The following is a 24,662-nucleotide window of genomic DNA, read 5'->3' as shown; positions in this document are numbered from 1 at the left end:
AATGACATGATGGGAAAGCCAAGGTCAGGAGCATTAATTTATTTTGCCAGCCTGTCTCCTGGACGTGCAGGGCAGAGGCAGCCTGAATCCCCCTCCCTTGCACCAAGCAACATGTGCATCCATTCCCACCCAGTGACATCCCTAAGAAGACGTCATCACGCCACCTCCCAGCCTTACTGAACCCTCTAAAGGTCAGCACTGAAGGCATGTCCACCACATATGGTTATTAGTTCTCCAGGTCCGTCCATCCCTCCACTACAGCTGGGTGAACAATTCACAGCGCATAAATTTATCTAGCAGATCTCAGCCCACGTGCTGTTTGCTAACAGTCTGTAGAGAGGCTATATTTTATCCCTTTGGGTTTCTTGGCCAGCATTCAAGCTCCTGACCCTGATTTATTCGCAATCGGTCAAGAGCCACATTTCATCTCCGTAGTCCATGTCTGCACAGAGCTATTCGAAGCACGTGGCTCGACGTCCCACAGCAGCGCCAGGGCACCTCGCCGTAAGCCAGTCCCAGTTCTTTGCGGCACCTCCAAAAGGTAACCAGGGGGGTTTTGTGTTCAAAAATAGGCTCTGTGGGGGCAAACTTTGCCTGACGAGAGCAGCATGGCCGGAACAAACCGCACCTCTTCTGCGCACGAAGGCGATGAGAGCTCCAGATGCCGGCCAAGGCTGGCTCACTGCCTGTCCTCATCCCATCTCACCATCTCTTTGCCTACCTCTCTGCCTATTTATAGTCATGGAGACCTTTGCACAACGCCCGAGCAGCCAGAGGGTTGAGTGTATAGGCGGGATGGCAAATGCCACTCTTTTAACTTTCCAAAGTTCTTTTCCTTCTGCCTCTCAAGGGGGCTGCCACAGAGAGTCAGACACACACCCTGCCTTTGAGATGAAACCTTAGGACCAGCCAGAAAATGCCTCTCAGAGCTACACCCATAGTCAACCTGGCCCGGGGGGGTTCAGAAATCACCCTATGCTGCATCTCAGCAACTCTTTACCAGGGGAACAATCACACTCACACAGATGTGAGCATCCCTCTGTGAAGCCAAACCACATAAAATAATCAAGGCAATGGGAGACATACAGATTAATCTGCAGAATTCTGAGAAAAAGAGTGATGTGAAGGATCGGGGTTAGTATCAGCCCTATCTGACATCTTCATTGGCAATTGTAATTATGGACTAATTAGCATGTTAAATAATATTAGCAGGAGATAAACTGGAGAGGATGGAAGAGAGCAAAACTATCTGAAGGGGACCCTGGAGAGTTACAAAAAACAAACCAAAGGAAATTCAGCTTGGAAAAACACAGCTTCTGTAGTCCAGGGGAAAAACAACCAGAGCAGATGCTGCAGCAGGAAGAGGAAGGCAGGAGCAGGGAAGCGGAAAGCGGCTCGGCGCGGGAGCTGCATCGGGCAGGTGAAGAAAGCCAGCCCACTGGCTCCCCTGCAAGCCAAGTCAGGGGTCTTGCCCAGGAGCAGCTCGGTGAGCAGGGCAGTCTGCAAGGTTTCACCGGGAGAGTTGAAGAAGGACCAGCACCGCACACTGGCGATCCGCAGGGCATCCTACTTGGGGGGGGGGGGTAGTGCCTTGTAGGAAAAAATAATATCCCAAGTAGAACTGTTAAATGCAACTCAACTTCATCTGGAGCCGTTTCCCCCTGCCTGGTCTTGGGAAGACCTATTGCATGAACATCTCGTCTTTGAGCAGCAGCTGAGCGCCTGGTTCCCAGGCAGATTGGCCACATACGGGAAGGAGAGAGGTGGCAGAGGGCTGTGACCTTCACCCCAGCTGGGCAAGACAGGGGGACAGTAGTCAGTACACAGAGCTAACGACTGTGTTCATGCTACAAGAGAAGACCCCCACTCCCCAGTTGTACATAGAAGTAATTCCTCCTCCTCTGCAGAGCCTCAAACTGCCGCCTTCACTCATTGCACGCCGTGTATTGACCAACACAAAGTGCTGGATGCCCCCGCCCTCTGGCCATGCTGAATCCTCCCCCACGTCTCCTCCATCATACGAGCCCCTAGACTGCTGGGTGAAAGCTGCACCATCACTGTCTTGTGGGACACGGGACGAGGGGCAGACCCTGAGGGTGGGACACCTGAGGGCGGTCTTAGTCCTGGTATCACTGCTAGTCTACACTTAATAATAAGATGGATAGAATTGTTTTCTTGTAAGAAAATCCTATAACAACTCAAGTGACCAAAATGGGGTAACCTGAGTACCTTTCTTACAGGGATCCTAATGGACCTGCACCTCCTGGTGCAAAGCAGGTGGCTGCAAAACCAGGCAGGATACAAGCGCTCATGGGGGGAGCTCCGGGAGCCCCAAGCAAGACAGATGAAGCAGCATGAAACACCCCTTCAGCAGCAATCCTAACCTCAAAATTACAATGGCAGGAGGGATGTGCCCATCCCCATCGATGTACGGGGTGAACAGGAGAGCTCGGATAGACTTGCCTGATTTCTGCAGCTCTGCTTCACCAACGGCTCTTTCTGTCAAATAAAGAATAGCAGCCAGCAGGGTTGCAAAGAAAGGGCTGGGCTTATTAAAAGCACCCTTCATCCTGAGACACTACTCCTCAGCCTCTCAGCTGGAGCCCTACATCCCCAAACTCTGGTGCTCCCCGGCAGGGCATCCATGGGAGTCACAGTCTCCTCTCCCAGTGCCTGATAATTCAGGTGGACCAAGCAGGATCTGAGTCACTTGTCCCTACCACCTGGGGACAAGGAAAGTCACACCAGCCATGTCACCATGTCTCCTCCAAATAGATGCTCTCACCCCTGATGTCTGAACGCTCCAGTCCTTCCCTGGACCTTTTGGAGGGTTTAAAAGTGCAACCAATTTAAGGGAAACCCAGATTTCTAACCCACCAGGACCAGCGCTACAGCATGCAGGAGCTCTGGAGGGTCTGGCCTGTGCAGCTGCCCAGCATCGGGAAGGGGCAGGAGTTTTATCGCCCAAAGGGGGATTAAAACGGTTCCTGATGCACGAGTATCTGGAGGCAGGCAGGGAGGAGGGGAGATGCTTTCCCGTGATTTGTGGGCTGTTCTCGGGCTGTCCTTGCTGCCAGGTCTTGGGCAATTTGATGACTTTTGTTGCAAACTGGAAGAACAGGAGACATGCGAAGGAGGAAACTTGCATTCCTCTCGCCTAAGAAATCCCTTCTCACTTTCCCCCAAATCACACATACACCCAACCTCAGCTTCTCTGGGCTGGCTTGGACACCGGCTCCCCACCCACACCCAGATGACCTACTCATCCAGAAATGGCCAGGGCCCGTGGCCGGGGCGTTATCCTCTCCTCCTTTCCTCCCCTGCCCGCATCCTGCCTGCACAGCCCTGCCGGCAGCCAGGGCAGGCGGGGGGACCCTTCATCCTCCGCTGCTGAGCGGAGAGGTGGCAAACACCAAATAAAAACAGCCTCTCCCAGCCACGTCGGTGCAAGGGGGACCCCAAGCCTCCAAAACTCACCCCACACCCCCCCCCACAAGCTGCATCCCAAGCACCTCCACACCTCCTCTTCCAGAGACGTCCCTGGTGGCTTGCAAACGCAGATGTTGTATTTCTCTACCCCTATTTCCCAGAAAAAAAATCCACACTGGGTGCTCCCTGCCTCTGGGACCAGTGGCTCTCAAATCCAGATAGGTATGTGACCCACCGGGCAGGGGTGGTGGACACGGTGATGGACATCGCACACCAGGCCACCATGCCTTGATTTCTACAGCATCTCCCCTCCCTCAGGTGCCTCCTCTGTCCCTGGAAGTCCTCTGCAGGATGCAGAGGTGGGAAAGGACTCACACAAAGCTGAAACACAGCGGTAATGTCACCTCAGGCCACGAGGCCATGAGTTTGCAGGCAGAAAGCCAAAGTCTGCCTGAGAACCTGAGTCTGCTCAAGTCCACTGTGAAAACCTGTGGGGAAGGTATGCATCAGGAGGACAACCATCTGAGCACCAACTGAGTCCAAAACAAAGCAACACAGAGCCACTGGTTAGGGAACCAACTAGTGAGAGATTCTCTCTGCTTACTTCCACAGCGTGTTACCACTGAAGCCTAATGATGTCAACCGCCAACCAGTTGAAACCTTCTGAGCTGATACCTCCCAGGGTGGTTAAGGCAAAGAGTGACCTGCGTGTCACCAGCATGGAAAGGTTCCTCCAAGCCACCTCCTAAGAGGGAGAAAGCAGGGGACTCATTTCACTGCAGTGCAAAACAGCCTCTCCATCCTTGTGGCCACCTCCCACCTCTACCTACATATCGCCAGAAAGCATCTATAAGGCTGAGTAAAACTCACCTCCAGAAGAAAACCCCATCCGCCAGGGTCGGCTGTGCCGCTCTGGGGAATTTCTCACTGGTGAAAAGGTGAAGCAGAGACCTCACACGAAAACTGTGGGGAGAAACCCGGCAGCGCTGGGTTAAGCAAGACCCTGCAATCTGGCCATGGGGCGTTCGCCTATGCAATCTTGGCTTTGCAACGGGTTTGCAGGTCCATTAAACAAAGTGAGACAGAAAATTGGACGCCAGTGCCTGCTCCGTGGAGCAAGAGACGCCCTGCTCCAAGCCTATCTGACCAGGGCCTCCTGAATTTCTTTTCCCCCTTTCTGAAGGAGAATAAAGATAAACCACAAGCTCAGACCCAGATCAAACACAACCTCACACATGCTCAAGGGGAATGACCAGCACTGGAGTGGTAGGAATAAAGCAGAGTCCTCTCATGGACCTTTCCGCCCCCGTTTCCACACCCAGCTAGATTTAGGGCTTCTCGGCTGGGGCGGGACCCTTCTGGGTAAAAGGAGAAAAAGCTCTGGGGTGGATCCCGCCGTTTCCTATTCCAGGAAGGCCAGAGCCCCTCTAAATTCTGTCCTTCTGGTGGAGAGAGTGAAATCTGGAGATGCAAAAAGACACACCCCAACACTAATCTAGACTTACACCATCCAGGTATCAAGTACTGTCATCCTGAAAACATCGCTGACCCGTGCATGTGCCAGGCGGCCCTGCAACAGACGGACAAGCCGGACGTGATCTGCTACTCTGACGTTAACAGGCAGCCAAATACCAGCCACTAGATTTGATCTTTTAAGCACCAGCACCTTGCCCCAGGCAGTCAGCAAGACTATTATGAGGGCTCAAGGCAGCCTGGCCGCTGACTGCTTTCCCTACAAGCACTGCCCCACAAAAGGATGCGCAATTCCCACCGTAGTACCCCTCATTGCATAGATATTGGATTTGGGAAATACTTCTTTGCTGCAGGCGAAACATTTTTTTTCCATGCCAGCCCCTTCAAATGAGAGTGGTTTAACACTGTTTGCTGAGCTCCTCAGCTCTTTGCGGCAGGCACCATCTCCATACATCTGAGGAAAACTCAACACGATGGTAAAAGCAGGTCTGTCACCAAAAGCCACAGGCATCCCTAAATCTCACCCAGTCCCATCCCTCTGGTGTGGGGAGAGCCTGAGGAAGAGCAAAGCAGTGGAGGTAGCAAGCAAATGAAAGGCATTGCTGAAGGGGGAAGGCATCAAACAGCCCCACGTGCCAGCATCTCCCTGTGAAATAGTTCAGTGGTCCCATCCATGGGCTGGGGAGTTGGCAAGGAGGGGCTGGGGCCCCCTAGAAACCTGCAAAGAGCTTCAGGACAGCTCACGGCAGGAGCAGAGAGACAGACATATATGTCGGGGCAGATTGTGGAAGCAAGATAGGACACCACCTCCCTTGCTATAGCAGCTAAAAGTCCTTGTGAAGCAGCTCCCTGAGCTGGGGTGAGCTCAGTAGAGGCACAGAACCATCCAAGACACCCACGCCAAAGGCTGCAAGGTGCCCTGGTGCTCCTGAGATGGGTACCAGATGCAACAGGCGTCCTCTACCCAGCGCAAACAGTCCTGTCCCGGGCTGTTCCTCCAAGAACTGCTGTAGCTTTACAATGTACTTTTGGATGTAACAGGACCCTGTTTTACTCCCTAACGTCACTCATTATTGTGGCGTGTAAAACAAACCCTTTGATAATCATGTTTTCCAGGTTGTAAACTCACTCACCGGTCACTGGGATAAGGACACACAGGGGCCTCATCTCACCACACTATGTTTCTAATGATCTCAAGATTCTCAATGGGGAATCGTGCCTGGTTTCTGCAAACTATTATCTAATCTAATTCCCTCCATCCCATTACTTAAGGATTTACAACACACAACCTCCCCTGAAATGGTTTCTGGTAAAGTCTTTGAAAGCTCTTCTGGTCCTCACATCATTGTCAGGGTCAGCCACGCATTAATGGCAAAGCATTTATGCGCCAGTTAACTCGTTCCCTGGCAAGCAAGTTTGTTTATGCTTTTTAAATTCAGGAAGCAATTAATAGTTGCCACAAAAGCAATGTGCTTCTCTTGGGTGAGGGCCATAAACCCCTGACTCGCCTTGGGGAATTCAGATGCCTCCATCTCAGCAGACACCTTCCATGATTGTGGTGGGTGCAAAGTAAATCCTAATGCTGAATAACTGATGCTAGGAAATCTTCATGTACTCACTAACCCAGAGAGCTGTGACTCTGACTTCCCAAGGTGACCGTTTCAGGGAACAACACTGCCAACGTCAAGAAGTTAAACGAACGCAAGACCTGAGCATCTTCCAGCTTTCCCTAGAGCCAGAGAGCTAGAAGTGCTCCCCACTGAAAGGTAGAGGACTTCACTGAATCCCCTGACTCTGGGATGTGGAGCTTTAAAAACCAAAAAAACACAGATAATGCTGTGGATGAAGCCAGACTCTCAGCAGAATCTGTAGATCTGATGATGCATCCTGTAGAGAGGTGGAAAACCCCAGTCCCTGGAGTCCAGCATCCTCCATTCACACCAAAAACCCCAGTCCCTAGAGCCCAGAAACTTCTGCTCACGCTGAACAACTGCAGCACATGGAAAGCAGAGGCAGAATCATCCACCCCACGGTGCTTCCTCCTTCCCAACCAGCACAGACAGAAGAGAGGATCCACTGCCTCCCACTAAAAACATCAGCTGTCTCCCCAGGTTTTAGACGACAAGCTCCCTTTCCACATAGGCCCCCTCGCAGCCATCAGAAAGCAATGATTTCCAGGCTTACCCTTCTGCACTAGACTTCAACCAGCTGCAGACAGGCCCGTGCATATCCTCTTCCTAATCCTTCACGCACAATCCCTAGACAGTCCCTGGCTTTTATTATTTTCTGGCAGGAGAGAGCACCACGTTAACCCCCGTGCGCAGGCTGCAGCCTGACCATCTCTCAGCACATCCCAGCTTGGGTCCAAATTATAAATTAAATGTTCGTGTAACAAGAGAACTGGCCAGGGCCAATTGCCTATTAATATTTTAAAACTCTGCTAATTCTTATTTAACAACCTGTTTGAAAAAATCCCTTCTAATTGCTTGATACAGTGATGGACCTAAAACATTTATTTATTGATAAAGACCATGGGAGACTCTTCCCATGGGAATGGCCATGCTTTCCTTCGAGGTGCTCAAAGCCTAGGGACAGAGCAGGCAGCAGCATCACTGCGCTGGTTGTCCATCGAGGCAAGAACCTCGCGTTCCTCGCGTCTGCCAGCAAACCCTTCTCTGCACAGCAGTTCCCCTGTCTTCAGGGATACAAGATGAAGTCCTTACTAAGAGGTATTTTCAGGCACTGAGACTGAGAATATTGTCTATATGTATGCTGAAAATTCTTGTCCTTAGCATGATGCTGTAAAACTCTCATAAGATGGAGCTGCACGTGATGCACAGGCTCTGGCTAAGGGACAGTGGTTTCCAGATGCGGAGACAGTGTGTCAGCAGCACACGACAAACCCTCACGGGGCTGCAGGACAGACACGGGCAGGGTTTGCATCCCAGAGCCACACTGATCTCAGGAGCACACCACCCTGCAAGGGGACATCTTGAGATGAGGGCTGCAGCCTCACCAGCCAGGAGCAAAACAGCCTGCATCTCCAAGCCTGAGCTCCCAAGGCACGCAAGGCTTTACCCCAGGAGTGAGCAGGACCCTGCAACATGGCTCAGTGGCCAGGCAAGGCTGCAGCCAGAAGCTGCCCCTCCAGCCCTGAGCTCACCACTGACCTTGAAACACAGGGCGGGTGGCTGCCATCACCGGCATCATATGATCCGTTACAAAACATGACGGGCTCTACTTAGAGGTTACACGCCACAGGACAAATTTAACACCCGAGAGCGTTCCCGATCCCACTGGAAGAATTCCTGGCAGGGGCTCAGTAATCGCCCACTACTGTAAGTGGCCAAGTGCCATCGCATCGGTTCGGCTCCAGACACAGGAGGACCTCGTTCCTTACTACTGACGGGAGAGACGCTTCAGCTGATGGATGACACCACAGAAGATGATGAATCCCCCAGCAGCGGGTGGGCCTTGAAGCACAGAGAAAAGGGAATCTGCAAAAGATGCTGCTCCCAAAAGCCTTCACTTGTTTTGAGAAAGGTATTTCAGGGCTTCAATTAAAAAGTTGCATTGAAGGCAGCCTGACTATGCAGCTAGGAGGTGTATGAAGAGATCCTTGGGGAGAATGATGCTCTGGTGGACATCACAAGAACAAGCAGATGGAATGGAGTCATTCTCAAAGGATGCCCAGTCCACAGAGGCCAATGCCTGGGGACTTCCCTGCCCAGCCATGAGAAAGGCTCAACACCAGGAGAAATTGTCCCTGCTGTCATTCTACTGGCTGTACACAAGCCCTTCCAGAGCCACGCTGGCTATTTTCAGAGGTGGAGCGGGCGGATGCTACTCTGAAGCAGAGCCCAGGAAAGGCGCAGGGCAGCCAGGGTGGGAAAGCCTCTCCCAGCAGCGGATCTGGCCCCAGCTCAGCAGCAAGCCAGACCCTGCCGCTCCCTCCTCCTCTTCTCCTTCCCTTTCCTTTCGACTGGCCCCAGCCCCGCGTTTCTGGAGCAGCAAGAGTCAGCTCAGCCGATGCTGCTGAGGGGCCCCGAGCCAGCTCTGGCTATAACCTCAGGATGAAAACATCGCCTCTGAAACACAGCAACGGGAAAAACAGACAGGCGGACACGTGTGCACACATGAGGACTCCTGTAATCAGGAGAGCTCCACATTAGCCGCAAGGTTTGTAGTAACGGGCAGTTTGGCCTGCTTTGATCCGCAGGCTCTGATTTCAGGGAAGGGGGATGCTGCGCTTCGTTAGGGCGGTCTCACGGCGAGCAGACAGTGGTTCCTTCCAGCCCCTGTGAACACAAACCCAGGACCCGCTGCTCCCAGTCCGGTTTGCCCTCCAGCCTGCACCGAGAGTCCAGCACTGTCCCAGCCGCAGTGCTTACGGGAGGAACGGAGTGTTGCTGTGACAGGCACGTGAGGATGCTCAGAGGGGACCGTGCTGGGTTGGGCTGCGGGTGCCCCCAGCACCCCATGCCAAGAAAAGACCAGGTCAGGAGCACCAGTGTGGAGGCGATGGAGCTGGGTCAAACCAGTGACAAGACGACAGAAAACGTCGTCGGGCCAGCGACTATTTTTATCTACAAGGACCAACACTTAATACTCTCCTATCTCCCACAAAATGTCACTTGAGCTCCAGCAGAAAGTTTACACCGCTCACAGACAAGGGTTGAAACCTGAGCACGTAATCCCTGCTCCAGTCAAAAGTTTTAGTGGGATTCACAGTGTCTGGACAGGGGAAGATGAGAAAAAAAAACCCTTCCCCTGAGAAATGATGGTTGGGGCAGAGGAGAGACAGGACAGGCAGGTTCCCTCCTGACACCATGTCCCTCTGCAGCGTCACCTGCCAATCTGCAGGGCACAAGGCACTTTATAAGACCTGGAGCTACATTGTGGCCTCCCCACAAACTCAACTAGACTGTAGCTACCCCAAGAGGGTCTTCAGAAGAGGGGAGAATAGGGAAAGGCATTCACCACCCTGCTCACTAAATGCTGTAGACCCCAGGGAGATAAAGGGCCAAGAGGAGCTGGGTGGGTTGAGCAGAGCCCGTGGGAGAGCTTTGCAGCAGGTTGGGATAGGACACCCCTTCGAGGTACCAGTGCCACCCCTCTCAGCAATTCCCTCCTCTCCACTGAGAGCTCTAATTACTTCAAACACTATCTCCCCACCGCTCACCCTCTCCGCTGCCACCCCCCTCCCTCTCGCTGTGAAGCCCAGACCAACACACCTGTGGCGTGAGGAACGGAGACTTCCCTCACTTAATAAAGTCAAGGTAGAGCAACGCCGTTATTAACAGCAGCCTGCCCCCACCCCTCCTTACGGACGGTGGGAATATTGCCCTGGTAATCCCGGGGGAGAGCTCCAGCAGTGGATGCAATAATGCGGCTCCTCTGGGCCCCAGCGCTGCCCTTCTATATTGCTGTGAGTGTAAATGCCATCAGGGTCCTCTCCCAGGTCCCCCCTTACATCACAAACAGCGTTTAATATCAGGGATGGATGGATACCCCCTCCCCAGTCAGGCACAGGATAGCTGGGATTTAGGACAGCATCCTCTGGAGGGCTCTTCCCAGGGAGGCAAAAAACTAGGGAGCAAAGAGTTCCGGGCTGAGACTGAGCCATGGTAAAACACGCTGCGACACGGAGATGTCCAGTGTGCTCAGAAAATTAGGGTACCACTTTAAGGGCTTGCACAGAAATTTATAGGGGCTGAATTTTGATAGGGATAGAAGGCTTGAGCTCACATGTGCCTTAGAGCTGCCCTCAACCGCCCCCAGGGTGGCATTTTCACAACACGCTGCCTTTTTTAGAATTAAAAAGACTGGCCAAAGCAGTCAGGATGGAGGTGCAGAATAGGAGAGGACCCAGCAGAGGACAGGGCTGGGCAAGCCTCACCAGGCTCTGCAGCCCCCAGGAACTGCAGTGGGATGCTGATGGAAGGGGCACAGCCATGGTTTCCCAGAGGGATGCACAGCAACTTGGCACAAGCAAATAATAGATACTGACAGGGAAAACCAGCTCTGCTAGCCCCAGAAATCTCTTACAGCAAAGAGTGGGGTAAAAACCCCAGAGAATACACTGCAGAGGCAAAACCCACATTCCTGAGATGTCCGAGAAGTGATCACATCTATCTCCCTCCATCTCCCATTTCTAAGATCCATTTCTGAAGCATCACCAGCCAAGAAACTTTGGTTGATTGGACATGATTAAAGCAAACACACACACGCAAAAAATCTTATAGCTGAAACTTGAATGGTCTCCACAAACATCTTGCATATTTTCAAGGACACTGAGGAAATACACATTTTTTTCCCCCCCTTTTTGTGGACTTAAAAAAAATGCCTCAAGGGAAAAAGTCATTTAGAACTACTTAGAAAACACAAAGCATAAAAAGCCTATAATTATTTCTCTGCCAAGGTCTTGTCAGTTTGAAAATCCTCGCTCTTGAACCACTAATCCTTATGAAAAAAAAAAAAGGCAGCTTCGACAAGATGCATTGTTGGTTGACTTTTGCTGCACTTTTCCAGCACGAAGGCACTAAAGGGGAAGACACAGATTTGGTTTTCATTTCACTAGCACCCTTTACCCACAACATCCCAAGGTGCTTCCTCAGTCGACCAAGGAGACCTGCAAAGCATTGCCCCGAGGTGAGGCCAGCGGCTGCTCTGTGTGAGAACGGTGCTCTGCAGGCATCAGGCCGGGGAGGGAAGGACCAAGGCTGGTGCTTGGAGGCAGAAGTGCCCAAAACAGGCAAAAATAAATCAGTTCAAGGCAGGAGTATATTAACTTTAAAAGCCAAGGATTCAGGGAGTTCCTGGAATTTATTTTATGCAGTTGGAAATAGCATAAAGACATTATTGGCAGGGAAACTGCACTTTATCTGGAGGACAGGGATGGGCCATCCCAGCAGAGCAGGGTGGATTCATCACTTCATGTCACTCTACCTGGATAAGGATGAGTGGCATCAGAGCCTCTGAACTTGGTTGGCCATAGAGAAGCAGTCCCATGAAGCTAGTTGTGCCCCCATACATACTCCAGCATCAAAGCATTGACCATGTTCAATCTTCGCTCCAGCCATGAAGAGCTACAGTTTCACCACGAGGCAAGAGGAGGAGAAAGGTGAAGCGCTGGCAGCAGGCAGGAGCCAGCTGAGGTCATTCCCGATGCAAACTCTTACCATGAAACTAAAAATGGGATCTGGCAGTGATTCACAACACAGCACATCTGGAAAGAGCGCACTTCACCCCCAGCCCCACACCAGGCAACAGCTCAGGGTCTCGATTCCACATCTCAGCTGGCTAAAAAAAGGTGCAAAGGTGAGTTTAGTGCTATGGAGGAAACTCCCGTAAAGACCTTGCCAAGGGCACAGACACTGTGGCTCTTGCTAGGACCCAGCTGGAGACTGTCAGTGTGGGCATGCTGGCAACCCTCCCCCTGCCTGGAGCGTCTCTGGCGGGCACTGCGAGCGTGTTACACCGGACAGAGCGGGTGAGCCATCCAGACCCTGCTGTACCCTGGCACCCATCCATCAGTGCTGCCCGGGTCTGGAGCTGCAGAGCAGAGGGCATCCATCATACATGCATATTGCACAGCAGGGGCCAGAAAATCTCGTCCCTGCCATGGGCAGCTTTCCCCCTGCCAGGGATAAATGCCTCACTTGGACCTACTTTCCCCATGCAGGGCCCCTCACCCATCTCTGATGCCTTCTCCCATTACTTTCTCCTAATCCATCTCTGTAACAGCACCTCCCATCAACGTGGGTTTTAATGTCCTCAAGGTAATGCATGCAGGAAGCCTCTCCTCCGTTCTGGTTAACCCTCCTTCCTAGGGCCAGAGCTGAAACAAGCTTGGACTCAAGAGCCCAACCTACAAGACTTTAAGCTTCATTAAACTTTTAAGCCAGTCCATTGAGGTTGCTCTTTCAGCCTTTCATAATTATGGATGCAGAAGGAAGGAGCAACATTCACCTGAGGAGGCATCAAGAAGATTCAAACACTTAATGGCTTTCCTAACCAAGCTCCCAGGTCCACAGCGCTGTTTAAAAGATTCTGCTCGATACCACTCCAGCGCTCTGCCCGGCAGCAGAGATGTTGAAATATACATAATTCAGTGTTTCAGCTCCCCATCGCCAACCCAGCGGGCCACCCATTTGGCACAAGCAAGACTCAGGACACATGAGCCTGAGCCATCCCACCACACCAGAGACCGCAGGCGCCCAAGCCAAGAGGATGGTTGGGTCACGGACGCATTTCAGGTGACAAGGTGCTCTCAGCTCTCCCTGCAGCCAAGACCTGGCATTCAGCATCTCTATCGGGCAGCTCAGACCTTGGCTTGGCTGAACCGTGTGCTCCAGAGGAGACTCTTCCTCCCCTTCAACCCTTGCAGGAGCCCACAGAAAGTGGCCTGCAAGCAAAGAGGAAACTGTCACCCCATCCTCAACATCCAGCGCAGGGCTGGGGTCCTGCACACCCAATGCACACGCAGCACAGCTGCCCTTCCCTCCTCTCCTGTTGCCTGGATGGTTGTCTCTAAGACCAGAAATGGAAAAGGTGCCTCGGAAGTGTGTTGTAGGGCAGTCCCAATCTGGGCTCAACACAGCAGTCATTGGGCAAAAGTTTTGGGGTGGTTTTGGGACAAATGTCCACCTCCACTATCAGCACCCATGAATTTATATTTATCATCCGATGGCATCAAAAACACCCCTGTGGAGGCAATCGTGAATATGTGCCATTTCCCATGTTGCACTTCCCTCCTCCTGTTTAGATACATTACTGCAGAGGTTAGCAACATTTTGCAGAGCTAAGATGCTGTTTTCCAGGAATGAAGACTTAATAGAGCTGGCAAAAGCTGTGCAGAAATTTTGACAATGAAAGCATCCCTATGTTTTTACAACAGCGGGGGGTTGGAGGGAAGAAATTACAACACTGACTCTTTAGAATAAAAAAAATTGGTGCAGCTGAGAACTGTCTTCAGGTCCCTTAACCTATTTCTCTCCCCTTTCCAAATTTTTCCTGCCAAATGCTTCCCTGAGCTTTCAATAGGAAAGAGAAAATTCCCGCCTCCCTCTTCCTGCTTAGCCACCTTGGGCTGTGCTATGCAGTGAAAAATCAGCTTATAATGCAGCCCCACTGGCCCCAGGCAGGGAAGAAGGAGCCCTCGGTACACAGGGGCTCCAGGTTCATCCAAGGAGCTCTGCAGCACAAAGCCAGAGGAGAGGATGCACATCCCAAAGAGATGAATCACATTCAAACATTAAATTCTCCAGGAATCGCCCTTGCCTCTTGTTGTACTTTAAGATCCCACTTTGCTCCCTTGCAGGGCCGGGGACCTTGCCCAGAGGGATTTCGGGGGCTTGCTACCCCACCACGATGGTGGTTATCATTCCAGAGGAACAGACGTACTGGGGAGGGAGATTTTGCACGGTGGCAGCGGGGGTGGAGGACAATGGGCTGAGGAGGGATGGTCGCGTGAAAAGGGATTTGTTCCGCTGTCAAGGACAGAAAGCTCTCCTTAAGAGCAACATTAGGAAATGAAGCCCACGAGGGAAGGAGAGGGGTAGGGAGTGGTGAGAGACGATGGTGACAGGGGGACAAGCTGGGAAGGATCAATGCCGATCCCTGATGGGCTCACAAAGCACAAGTACCGGCCGAGGAAGCCTCCTCCAGTGTGTTCTGCCCTTCAAGGCATTTGCCCCGAGGAAGAGCAGGATTTCTCTGTGCAGGACAAACCTTTCATCTGCGGCTGCAGAGCCCCAGTGACCCTCCAATGACGGGAAGCATTGCTGCCTGCCGGGATGTGCTGGGACACAGAGGAGAGTGGTTCTCCTAACAATTCATGCCTTCTCCTATCAATTCATGCCTTTATCCTACTGATTCGTGCCTGGGAGAAGCTGGTATCTCTGCAACACAAGCTCTCAGTCGCCTTTGGTCACAGGTAGCCCAAGGTGGAAAACACAAAGGCAGGCGTGACAAAAATTAGGCAAATCTGGAGACAGACTGAGAATTCATGCCCAGTGTTCAAACTTGCCCAGCAAGATGCTCAAAACACTTCTGATGACAAATAAAGCCTTTTTTAGCTAGATTCATATTTCCAGCTCTGTTTCATGGGTGAAGGAGCCAAGTCTCAGCTCTTTCTCCTGTGTGCAGTCATGGCCCATCATACCTGGATTAGGCACCAATGCAGCAGACCTGAACCTAAAACAGGATCATATTCATGGGCATGGGAAATGCTCTACTGAAAACAGGTAGGTGCATGCAAGCACACAGTACAATGTGAGAAAAAATTTTTTTTTCCATTGAATACAACATTATTTCACCCATGTCTTGAGAAATGCACATGCCACCCCCTCCTGAAAACTCAAAGGGAGAAAACACCATTTTCAGATAGCCAGCCTACAAAATGTGGAGCACCTGATGGATCCCTGACAAGCTGAAGAAACTGGTCTTTTGTTAATAAGATCCCAGCACAACAGATAAGCAAGAAGATAGAGCCATCTGACAGAAAACCCCCCAAATAAACAGAGACCGGTGCCACCAGCCTGACGCTGTGCCCCTGCTGCCAGCATAGCCCCAGCACGGCACCGCTCAGCCTGCCCCATGCCTTTCACTAAAGCTTCGGGATCTGGCTGTCCATAAATATTTGGGGTGGGAAGCCAGGGATTACAGAACCCCTCTCCTGGGCAACCAAGGTTAGATACTCTCAAAAACACCCCAAAAACCAACCCACAACAACACACACCCCCCCCCCCAAACCTCAACAGAGCTGCAATGAGCTGCCTGCAGGTTTCACAGAGATGCAGGAGACAACCCAGGTGCATCTATTGCCCCTGAGGACCAACAGCCCCAGGAAAAGATACCTGGGGACCCGCTGGCTTCCTTCTGCCCAGGCAGGATTCCTCTCAAGTTAAAAGTATTGAGGAACAAAATTGAAGTTACAGGCTAGCGAAAGTGTGGCTATAGGGTTTCACACATGTCTGCGCAGTGTTTGCCATGTCAGGGAGCACTGTTAGTCCCCCCCACCTCTCCCTTCTGAAATCTCTTACAAATACACAGAAATTCCAATTTCTCATGAAAACACTTTTTGGAAAAAAAAATATATTATTTTGGGTCAACCCCAGTATTTCACCCTAATAAAATCCAAATATTTTCTCCCTGCTGTAAAGCTATTCTTTACTCCTATTATAGAGGAGATGCTTTATTAAATCACATGGAGAGGCACAGTCCTCCAGTCCAGGCCCCCTGTCCCCATGCTGGTGCCAGTGTCCCCATGCCACGTTTGTGTCTGCAGAGGGCACAAGCCAGAGACAAAATGGAGCACAAAGGGACAAAGAGTATCTTGAGAGGAAAAATATCCAGGACATGGGATGTATTGAGTACCCCTTCTGGGCTGCAAGCCGTTGGGTTCACCAGAAATGAGGAACTGTGAATCCAGACCCAAACCCAATTCAAACTGCTGGGTTTTCCCCCTCCTCAGCCAGAAGCAGGACCTGCACCCTTGTGAGCAGAAGCGGACACCAACCCTGACCCCCAATGCCCCCTTCTCCCCCTCCAAGGCTGAGGGTGCTTTGGGGTCCCCCAGGTTGCACCTTGGGGCAAGTGTGCAGGATCAGAGTCAGAAACCGCTGCAGGTTTGGGTATGTTGAGGCCACCCCACTGCTGCCAGTGGGGACAGGGGCAGCTGACAGAGTTCAGCCTCCCCGGCAGTGTGTGCAGCCACCAGCAAACCCTGCTCGCAAGCTGGCCAGCCATCGGCACAACTAACACCCGAGACCGGTGGTGGGCTTCGGAGAGGGTGGTCTCTCCAAGAACAGCTGGGGGTGACAACAGCATGGGGTTTAGACCCTGCCAGAAAGCTCCCTGAGGAAGGACCGAGAAAGAAACCAAATTGTGGGCTTGCTTAAATCCACGGCTTGGAAAATCCCTCCCTGTGCCTGGTGGCTGCGAGCAGGTGAGGAACCGGCGAGGCGAGGGCTGGCGAGCCGGGGCAGGAGAGGACCCCAGCTGTCTCTCCAGCTGGTGGAGACAAAATTCTCATCAAAACGAAACAAACCCCCCTTTCTTCCCTCAAGCCGATTTCTTTTCAGCGCCTTCATCAGGATTGCAAAGATCCAAAGCAGTTCCCCCAGCTCCAAGCACCTCATCAGGGGCTGATCAGGGAGCACTGTGCCACAGGGGGAGAAAAAAAAAGAAAAAAAGCAAAAAAAAAAAAAATCATTGCAGGTCTGAAATCAGATGGCAGAAACCACAGAGGGTCCCAAGGATGCTCAGGTCTCAGCTCTGCTGGCACCGACCCGCAGCCTCCAGGGTATCAATGCCAACGAGCAGGAGAAAGGGTGACCCCAAAGCCACCCCTGTCCCCACCACGGAGGGACAGATGATGAGTATTTTCAGCTGCCTCGCTCCCAAGCTGCCAAACGTCGCTCCCTTCCAGGCCTTTCTATGAAACATTAATTGTAAGACACAAATCTAATTAAGGGCAGGGGGAAGGGGCAAGACGCCAAATCTCTTCTCCGCTCCCTTTGGAAAGAGGGAGCCCCATGAGCAGCACACAGGAGGATGGGGGGCAGTGGAGTTGGGGGCAAAGCATATTTTGCTTGCCTCACTTTTTCAGCTTGGATCCTGCAGCAGCCTCCATAATGCCCCTCTCATCACCGCATCCCGCTGCTTCCCTCCCACCAGCATAACAAGGCAAAAAACAAAAAACAAAGGACCAGCTCCTGGTCCCAGCCTGGCAGTACCTACCACCGCAGCCCTGGTGGAGATGAGGCCAAATTTGGCTGTCCCAGAGCTACGCTTACCCCAGCCTGCAAAAGAGTCGGCACATTTCCTCCGGGAGCCATGGGAAAGGGGGTGAGGACAGAGAGGGGTTTTCTAGGGGAGATGAGGTACTGGGTGGGGATGGAGAGAAGGTAAGGATGGGCAGTGCTAGAAGAGAAGGTTGGGGGATAGGAAAAGCGAGACTGGCAAGAGGGACATCGTGCCGCAGAGCTGCCACATGCTCTGTTACCCCGTCCAGTCCAGCCTGGCTGCCCCCAGTGCCTGGCCAGCTGGCGAAACCCAAGTTAGCACTGTCCTCTCCATAGGATGCCCTATAAAAAGGGAAAATGCCCTCCAGGGGGCACATCACACATTAGCTGCGCTGACCTGTGGCTCTCTGGAGGGACCGTTCTCTCCCATCAGCCACAAGAGGAGCAAAAAGTCCCATTTTACCACACTGAAGAAGGCAAAGGACTGCAAATTGCTGGCACAAAACCCCCAGACCATAGGTAGTCTCCAGCCAGTGGGCCCAGGCTGCCCTAAAGGGTTCAGAATTGGCATCACCTTATTCATTCAACCCATTTGGGATCACCCCCCTCACAACCCTTCAGGACCAGGGAAGCAACACCACGGTTCGCAGTTAATCTCACAATGACGTTCATTGCCCACGTTAAGCAAGATAAGCAGCCACCATGCTTCAAACCTCTTCCCTGTGTCTCCTCTATGCTGGCAGCTGCCAGACGAGCCTCCAGCGGGCAAGAGGAGGCTGCGCTGCCCTGAGCCGGGCAGATCCCACCTTCCCCCCAGGCAGAGCCAGCTACGGTCTGCCAGGACCATGCTGCCGGAGATTCAAGCTCGCTCCCCATATGAAGATGACGGGTGTGATTTTAAAACCCAACACTGATGGGTTTCTTTGCACACATTTTCTTTTGTGAGCATTCAGAGGTTGGAAGAATTTATTTTTTTTTCCTTCGCAGCCGGATGTGCCTCCTCATCCTAATTCATGGAGGAGGAGGTGGAGGTACCCACGCAACCCCATGACTCCGGGAGCAGGGGATTTCAGAGCCAAACAGGGGGAGCTTTGCGATGACGGCGTAAAAGCTGGCAACGGCACAGAGCCATCAAGCCGTGCGAAGACAGGGCGAGCATCACACAACTGCCTTCCTCGGCCGGGGAGCCCGGCACGGCGGTGGCGGCTCGGGGGCTGCGGCCGCCCCTCCGCTGCCGGCGCCCACATGCCAGGCCTGCTCCGAGATGTGCTGGCCATCTGCTCCTGCCAGCCGGGGCTGGGGCCGGGGCTCTGCGCCGTGGCTGGGGATGTGCCAAGCTGTCCCGCCGTTGCCACGCTCCCCAGCTGCGCCCCCCGTCACGACCGCACCGCTGTCAGCGCTACCGGCCCCCAGAACCGGTCGACGGGGTTTTCGCAGGGCTTCGGGATGTGGATGTCCCCACAGCTCCAGGTCCTCCTTACAGCTCTGGCTCTGCTTGGCCCATGCAAACCCACTGTGAAACGCCTCTGGGCAAGCGGGGTTCAGTTGTTCTCATCCTCTTGTGGATTTTAAGCCTCTGGGCCAGCCCTACTCTTCCCATCACTTCCAGCACCCCTCCCCATTTATGGCTAGGTTTGACATTGCTCCCCCCCCAAATCTGCCACCACAAAAGCCCATCCCTCGGTCACCAACACAGGGGCCCCGCAGCCAGGGCATGTCCCCGGGGCCACTCTGCAGTCAGGGAGCCGGCCAGGACGGAGCCTGAACCTTGTCATAGTTGAGACTTATCAGGTTTGGACAAGCGCCGGGGGCTGCTGCGAGATTCAGGATGTTCTGTAACGAACGTCCTCTGCCCCAAATAGACACCGTCCCAGGGGCATGAGCTTGAGCAGTCCCTCCCCAGGAGCCCTCCCCGCCAACGCCAGGGAAACTGGTCCAAGAGTGACCCCCGGCCCCCCAAGTCCCCAGCCAGCATCGCTGTCCGAACTGCCCACGGGCCCTGGGCACCCCAAAGAGATGATGAGACCTGGCCCGGCATCCCTGGTCTTTAATACATCCCTCTTCAGGTCCTCTCCCAAGGTCTTCCTCTTTATGAAAGACAAAGAAATGTAAAACATGTGTTTTAATAAATGATTCCTCAATTTCTAGAGTCCGGCAAGTCAGATGCTTGCTTAAAACTGTCCGTAACACTTTCCATGGGTGTATTTATAACTAAAGGCATAACTCTGCCGTCTCACGCTCTGTCATTAACCCTCTGCAGCCTCGTTATAAACGGAGCTCAAACAGAGAGCGAAGACACACGTCAGAAAATACTGCACCTACTCATCTCTGGTAAAACATCCCAACAGTCACCGTCTGGAAAAGAAATCCCTTATTTCAATTAACAAAACAAACCAAAACCACTAACACCACGACACTGGCAGGTAGGATCCCGACCTCTTCCCCAACGCCTCCAGCACCAGCATTACACAGGCAGACACTCCAGCCCTCCCACCCGGCTGTGCCGACGAAGAGGCCCCCAGAGCCCGGCTCCGCTGGCGCGGCCGCTGGTGCCGCGGGGAGGATCGGCCGCTTTACACCATCGCGCTGCGCAAGGAGTGTCAGTCACCCGTGATAATTAACCAGCTATCGGCTCGAGATAATTAGCTCAGTCCAAGAGCAGCAGCTCTTCCCCTGCGTGTTTCGCACCGTTATCGGCATCGGCACCGCAGCCGAGGCAGGCACCTGGTGAAAACGCTCAGCCCAAAGACAGGACAGGTAGTTTGGGCAAAGAAAGAGGGTTTTTTGTTAAATACAGAGTCACATGTAAAGCTCAGCAGAGCCCAAAGGGAACAGCTCTTTGGGACCCCTTGCTGTCCCAAGGTAAGGAGTCACAGCGCCGTCACAGCGGTGAGCCCCACCAGGGGAATGGAGGGAGCAAGGACATGGACCTGCAGCTGCATGCCAAAAAAATAAAATAAAATTCAAGGTAACAGCAACATGATAGCAAGGCACAGGAGGGTGCAGGAGGGGAACAGGCCGGCAGCGGTTCAGGACTAAAACCATCACACCTCGGTGAAACCGCCTGCCGCAGAGCCTGCTCCCCGGCTCAGGCAAAAGTCACCAACCCAAACGCAACTGGGAAATAACCAGGATAAATGGTGCCACCACTGGAGCCTAGGAAATATTTGTGACATTTGTTTTTTTCCCCGCAATTATCCTCGTCCATCCCGACAGTGAGATGGGCACAGCAAGAAGCCAACTGCGGCACCGATTTCTTTCACAGCCAAGAGACATAGAAGGAGGGTTTCAGGTTGAAGCCGGCTTCCAGAGCTCTGAAGCTGCAGTCAAATGCACAGAGAGTAAAACCCACACATGCTGCAAGCTGGAGAGGCATTTCTGCAGTAATATTCACCCCAATTTCCCCTTAATGCTCCAAACAGAGGCACTGATAAAGCACAAAATGCAAATTAAATTGCGTTGGAAATGTATGGGAACCAGTAGCCAAATTTCTACAGACAAACAAGCAGCACACCCAATCTCAACAAATTTTTCCCTAAAAATAAAAACCCGTAACGCAGCTCTCTCCTTTCCACTCTCGCGGCAGCTAATTCTTCCGCTCTTTCGTAAACATTTGAAAACAAGGTCACGCGCACAAATTCTGCTTTCAATTTGCCTTGTATCCATAGTGATTAAACTCAGACCCACAATACGGGACTTAAAGGAAAAAAAACTTTAAAAAGGCCTGGAGCAGGGCTAGCCCTCGGCACACTCGGCAACCCACCGAAGGCCAGGGACGAGAGCGTTGCTGACGACCGTTTTCTCGTATAACGGCGACCTGGGAATTAAATCGTGGGGCTTCAGCAGCCGTGCTATCGCCATAGTGAGGGATCCGGCTCCCCATCTACACCCTCCTCAAGAAACAACCAGCCCGGAGGCAACACAAATTTAACGGCTCCAAAACCCGGTCAGAGAGTAGGGTTCCGGCAGGGACGGCAAGAGTGGGATGAGCAGGAAAAATGAAAGCAGCTGCGGGAGAGGAAAGACTCAACAGCCTTCTCCCCATTCCCACTGGAAAGATTTTTCTTTTTTTAAAGGAAAACAATTTTCTCATTGTCTTTTCCCCCCCAGCCCCACACTTGTCAAAGGGGAGCATTGGAGCTGGAAGCTTTAACCACCTACATCCAGATTTCCTGCTCCATCACAGCCCCAGGTGCAGGCAAAGCTCCGGTGTGCAATAGCAAACACTCAGAACTCAGCGGGGCCTTTCCTGGTCCCTGCCCAGTGCCTCAGTTTCCCCATCCAACCAGGGGGAGCAATAGCCCTGCCTGTGGGGACACGAGGAATATAGCCCCGTTCAGGACCAGGTCAGGGAATAGTAGGGAAATAAAGCCAGAGCAGACGGGAAAACACTTGGCCCCATCCCTCTGCAGCCCCAGGGTTACTGGGGGTCTCACAGGCTCCCGACACAAGGCTCCTAAATTCCCAAGGCACAAACCGAGCACAACGAAACCCCTCTAAAAAGGGGAGAACCAGAGTGCGACGAGGCTGCGGGGGAGAAGCACAACTCACCACGCAGCACCGTAGGGCTGACGCCTCTCGGGACACACAGGGAAGCGGGGAGCTGGGGTGGGGGACACGACACATCGAGCCCCGGGTTCCCCGCGATTTTTAGCGGGTCACTGGGGTTTTGCAGGCGGTGGGAGCAGAGTGACGGGGGCTCACCGAGGGGCAGGGGGACACTTACTTCTCGTAGTCCAGCTTGCAGTAGAGCTTCTTATCGCGGTAGAAGCAGGTGGTCTGCAGGGGCTCCTTGCAGGACGCGCACTGGACGCACTGCTCATGCCACAGGCTGTCGTTGAGGCGCAGCAGGAACCGGTCCGAAATAACTCGCTGGCACCCTTCGCACACCGACTTGGGGGTCGCGGCTCTGCCTGCGGGGAAGGAGCCGGGGGCAGGGGTGGGTGGAGGGAGAGGTGGACGGAGAGACGAACCGGGCGAGGGATGGACGGAGGATCCCGCTGCTCTCGCTTCCCCCGCGCAGGTTGGTGGGGCGGGGGGGGGCCGGGGGGTGTGCGGGGCGCTGCTCCGGGATCCGGGGGAGACCTGTGCCTTACGGGAGCTCCGGGGGGGGGACATGGCCCCTAATTTCGTTCCTCTTGGAAAGGCGGCGGCGGAGCCGCAGCTCGGAGAGAGGGCGATTGTTTGAAACCGATATTAAAACGGAGGGGAAAAAAAGAAAATAAATTATTTATTGTTCGATACGAAGGAAAGGCCTTCGTTGCACTGGGGCGGGGGAAAGGGGGGGCACACACAATTTAACGCAATCGCCGAACGAAAGGGGAGCGGGGAAGGCGGACGCCGGCGGCACTCCCCGGGCGAAGGGAGCGGCGCGGCGCCGGGCAGCAACGAGCTGGGGAGAGAGCTGTCCCCGGCCCCCCCGACCCCGCTGTGCCCATCGCTCGGGGCCCGCCCGGCCGTGCCCCACCCTGGGGGGCGGGGGGGTGTGATGGTGTCCCCGGGAGGGCAAGCGGGGTGCCCCGACTTACCCAGCAGGGAGGAGAAGGGGGCCGCGGGGTCCAGGGCGTTCTGCAAACTCTCCTCCATCTTCAGCCCATCCAGCATGGTGGGGAGCCGGGCCGGGCGAGGGGCCGCCGCCCGCCTGCCAACACAGCCCGGACACGCCGTGCTCAGCCCAGCCGCCGGCCCCGCCGCCCCTGGCCGGGGCTTCCCCGCCCCGGCTGCCCGCCCGCTCCCGGGGCGCCCCGCTCCCCTCCTCCCCTCCCTGCCGCTGAACGGGAGAACTCCCCCACCCCCCAAAACCCCGCTCCGGCTTCGCAGCCGCTGCCCCGGGCGGGCTCGCAGCGTCCCGCCAGCCCCGCGGCCCCGACGGGGGGGGGGCGGCCCTCCCCAGGCCCCCCCGCGGTAGCGGGACAGGAGGATGCGGGGCTGCCGTCGGCGGGGCTCGGCCGCTTACCTGGGGCGGCCCGGGCGGTGCCTTCCCGCGGGGAGCCGGCGGGAGAGGCGGCCACAGCCACCGCTCCGGGGGGGTCCGGCGGCGGCCCCGGCCTCTCCGGGCTGGCCTCCCCCGGCCTCCCCGCCGCCGGAGCTGCCCGGGCTGGGGAACGAGCCGCGGCGCCCTGGACGGCTCCGGAGCGGAGCGCACCAACCTGCGGGGAAGCGCCCGTCCGACTGCTGCCAAGGCACATTTCCTGGAGCTGATACCTCCCTGCCCGACCCCCACCCCCTGCCCTGCCCTCCCCTCTCCACCCCACTCGAAATAAGTTTCCTCCCCGCTCTCCTGCCTGGCTGCAGGCACCGGCCCCGCCACGCCTCGAGGGGCCGGCGGCCCTTCCCGGCTCCGGGGGGCACGGCCGGGCCGCCCCGCGGGGCGCTGGGGCAGCCCCGGCTGCGCTCCGCTCCCCGGCTTTTTTTCTTAGAAAGCGAGCCAAAAAAAGAGAGGTCGGGGGGGGGAAAAAAAAAAAAAAAAAAAAGGGTGGAGGGTGGTGTCCCGCCACCGCGGCTCTCCCGGTAGTGAAACCGGCTGGAATCAGCTTCCCCCTTCCAGGGGAAGCCCAGGCCGGGAGGTTTTGGGGCGAGCCGGTCCCCGGGGCGGGATGCGCTCCCCCGCGCTGCGCATCGCCCCCGCCGCTCCGCAGTATTTAAGGAAAATGAGTGCTGGGAGGGGGAAAAAAAAAAAACCCAAAGCCGGATTGCTGCCCCGGAGGGCTCGTGGCCGGTGATCGCTGGCGCCGAGCGGGGCCCGGTCCGCTACCGGCGCCGGTACCGCGGAGCCGCCGGGGGAGGCGGCCCCGGGGAAGCGCCGCTCCGGCTCCGCCAAACCGCATCGGTTTCGGGGAGGGGAAACCCGCGGAGGAAAGATCCCGCCCGGCTGGGGAAGCTGAAACTTGGAGCCTTCCCGCAGCCCCGGCGATTTCCCGTCCCGCCCGGCTCTCCCCTTTTCTCCTGCCGGAGAGGGGGGGCTTGTCACTATTTTTCGGGGAGTTTCACGGGACCCGCAGGCCCGGAGCC

At 54.5% G+C, this 24,662-nt stretch overlaps 1 protein-coding gene across 2 annotated transcripts in view; it reads right to left on the bottom strand.

Annotated features, from left to right (window-relative positions):
• LMX1A (LIM homeobox transcription factor 1 alpha) overlaps nucleotides 1-23,287 on the bottom strand; it is a 44,633-nt gene extending 21,346 nt beyond the window's left edge. Inside the window, exons 1-2 of one of the 2 annotated variants that reach the window (XM_074831679.1) lie at nucleotides 23,180-23,287; nucleotides 22,378-22,564 (exon numbers count right to left, since the gene is read on the bottom strand). In XM_074831679.1, the coding sequence (XP_074687780.1) occupies nucleotides 22,378-22,564; nucleotides 23,180-23,255 (263 nt within the window). In that variant the 5' untranslated portion in view covers nucleotides 23,256-23,287. Of the gene's footprint in view, nucleotides 1-22,377; nucleotides 22,565-23,175 lie in introns of both variants that reach the window. The other variant, XM_074831678.1, reaches the window with a different exon arrangement.
• Nucleotides 23,288-24,662: the final 1,375 nt, after the last annotated feature.

Source organism: Strix aluco, chromosome 8 (assembly GCF_031877795.1).
Source record: "Strix aluco isolate bStrAlu1 chromosome 8, bStrAlu1.hap1, whole genome shotgun sequence".
Lineage (NCBI taxonomy): Eukaryota > Metazoa > Chordata > Aves > Strigiformes > Strigidae > Strix > Strix aluco.
Note: the sequence above shows the minus strand (reverse complement) of the source record. Positions and strands in the feature narration are given on the sequence as shown.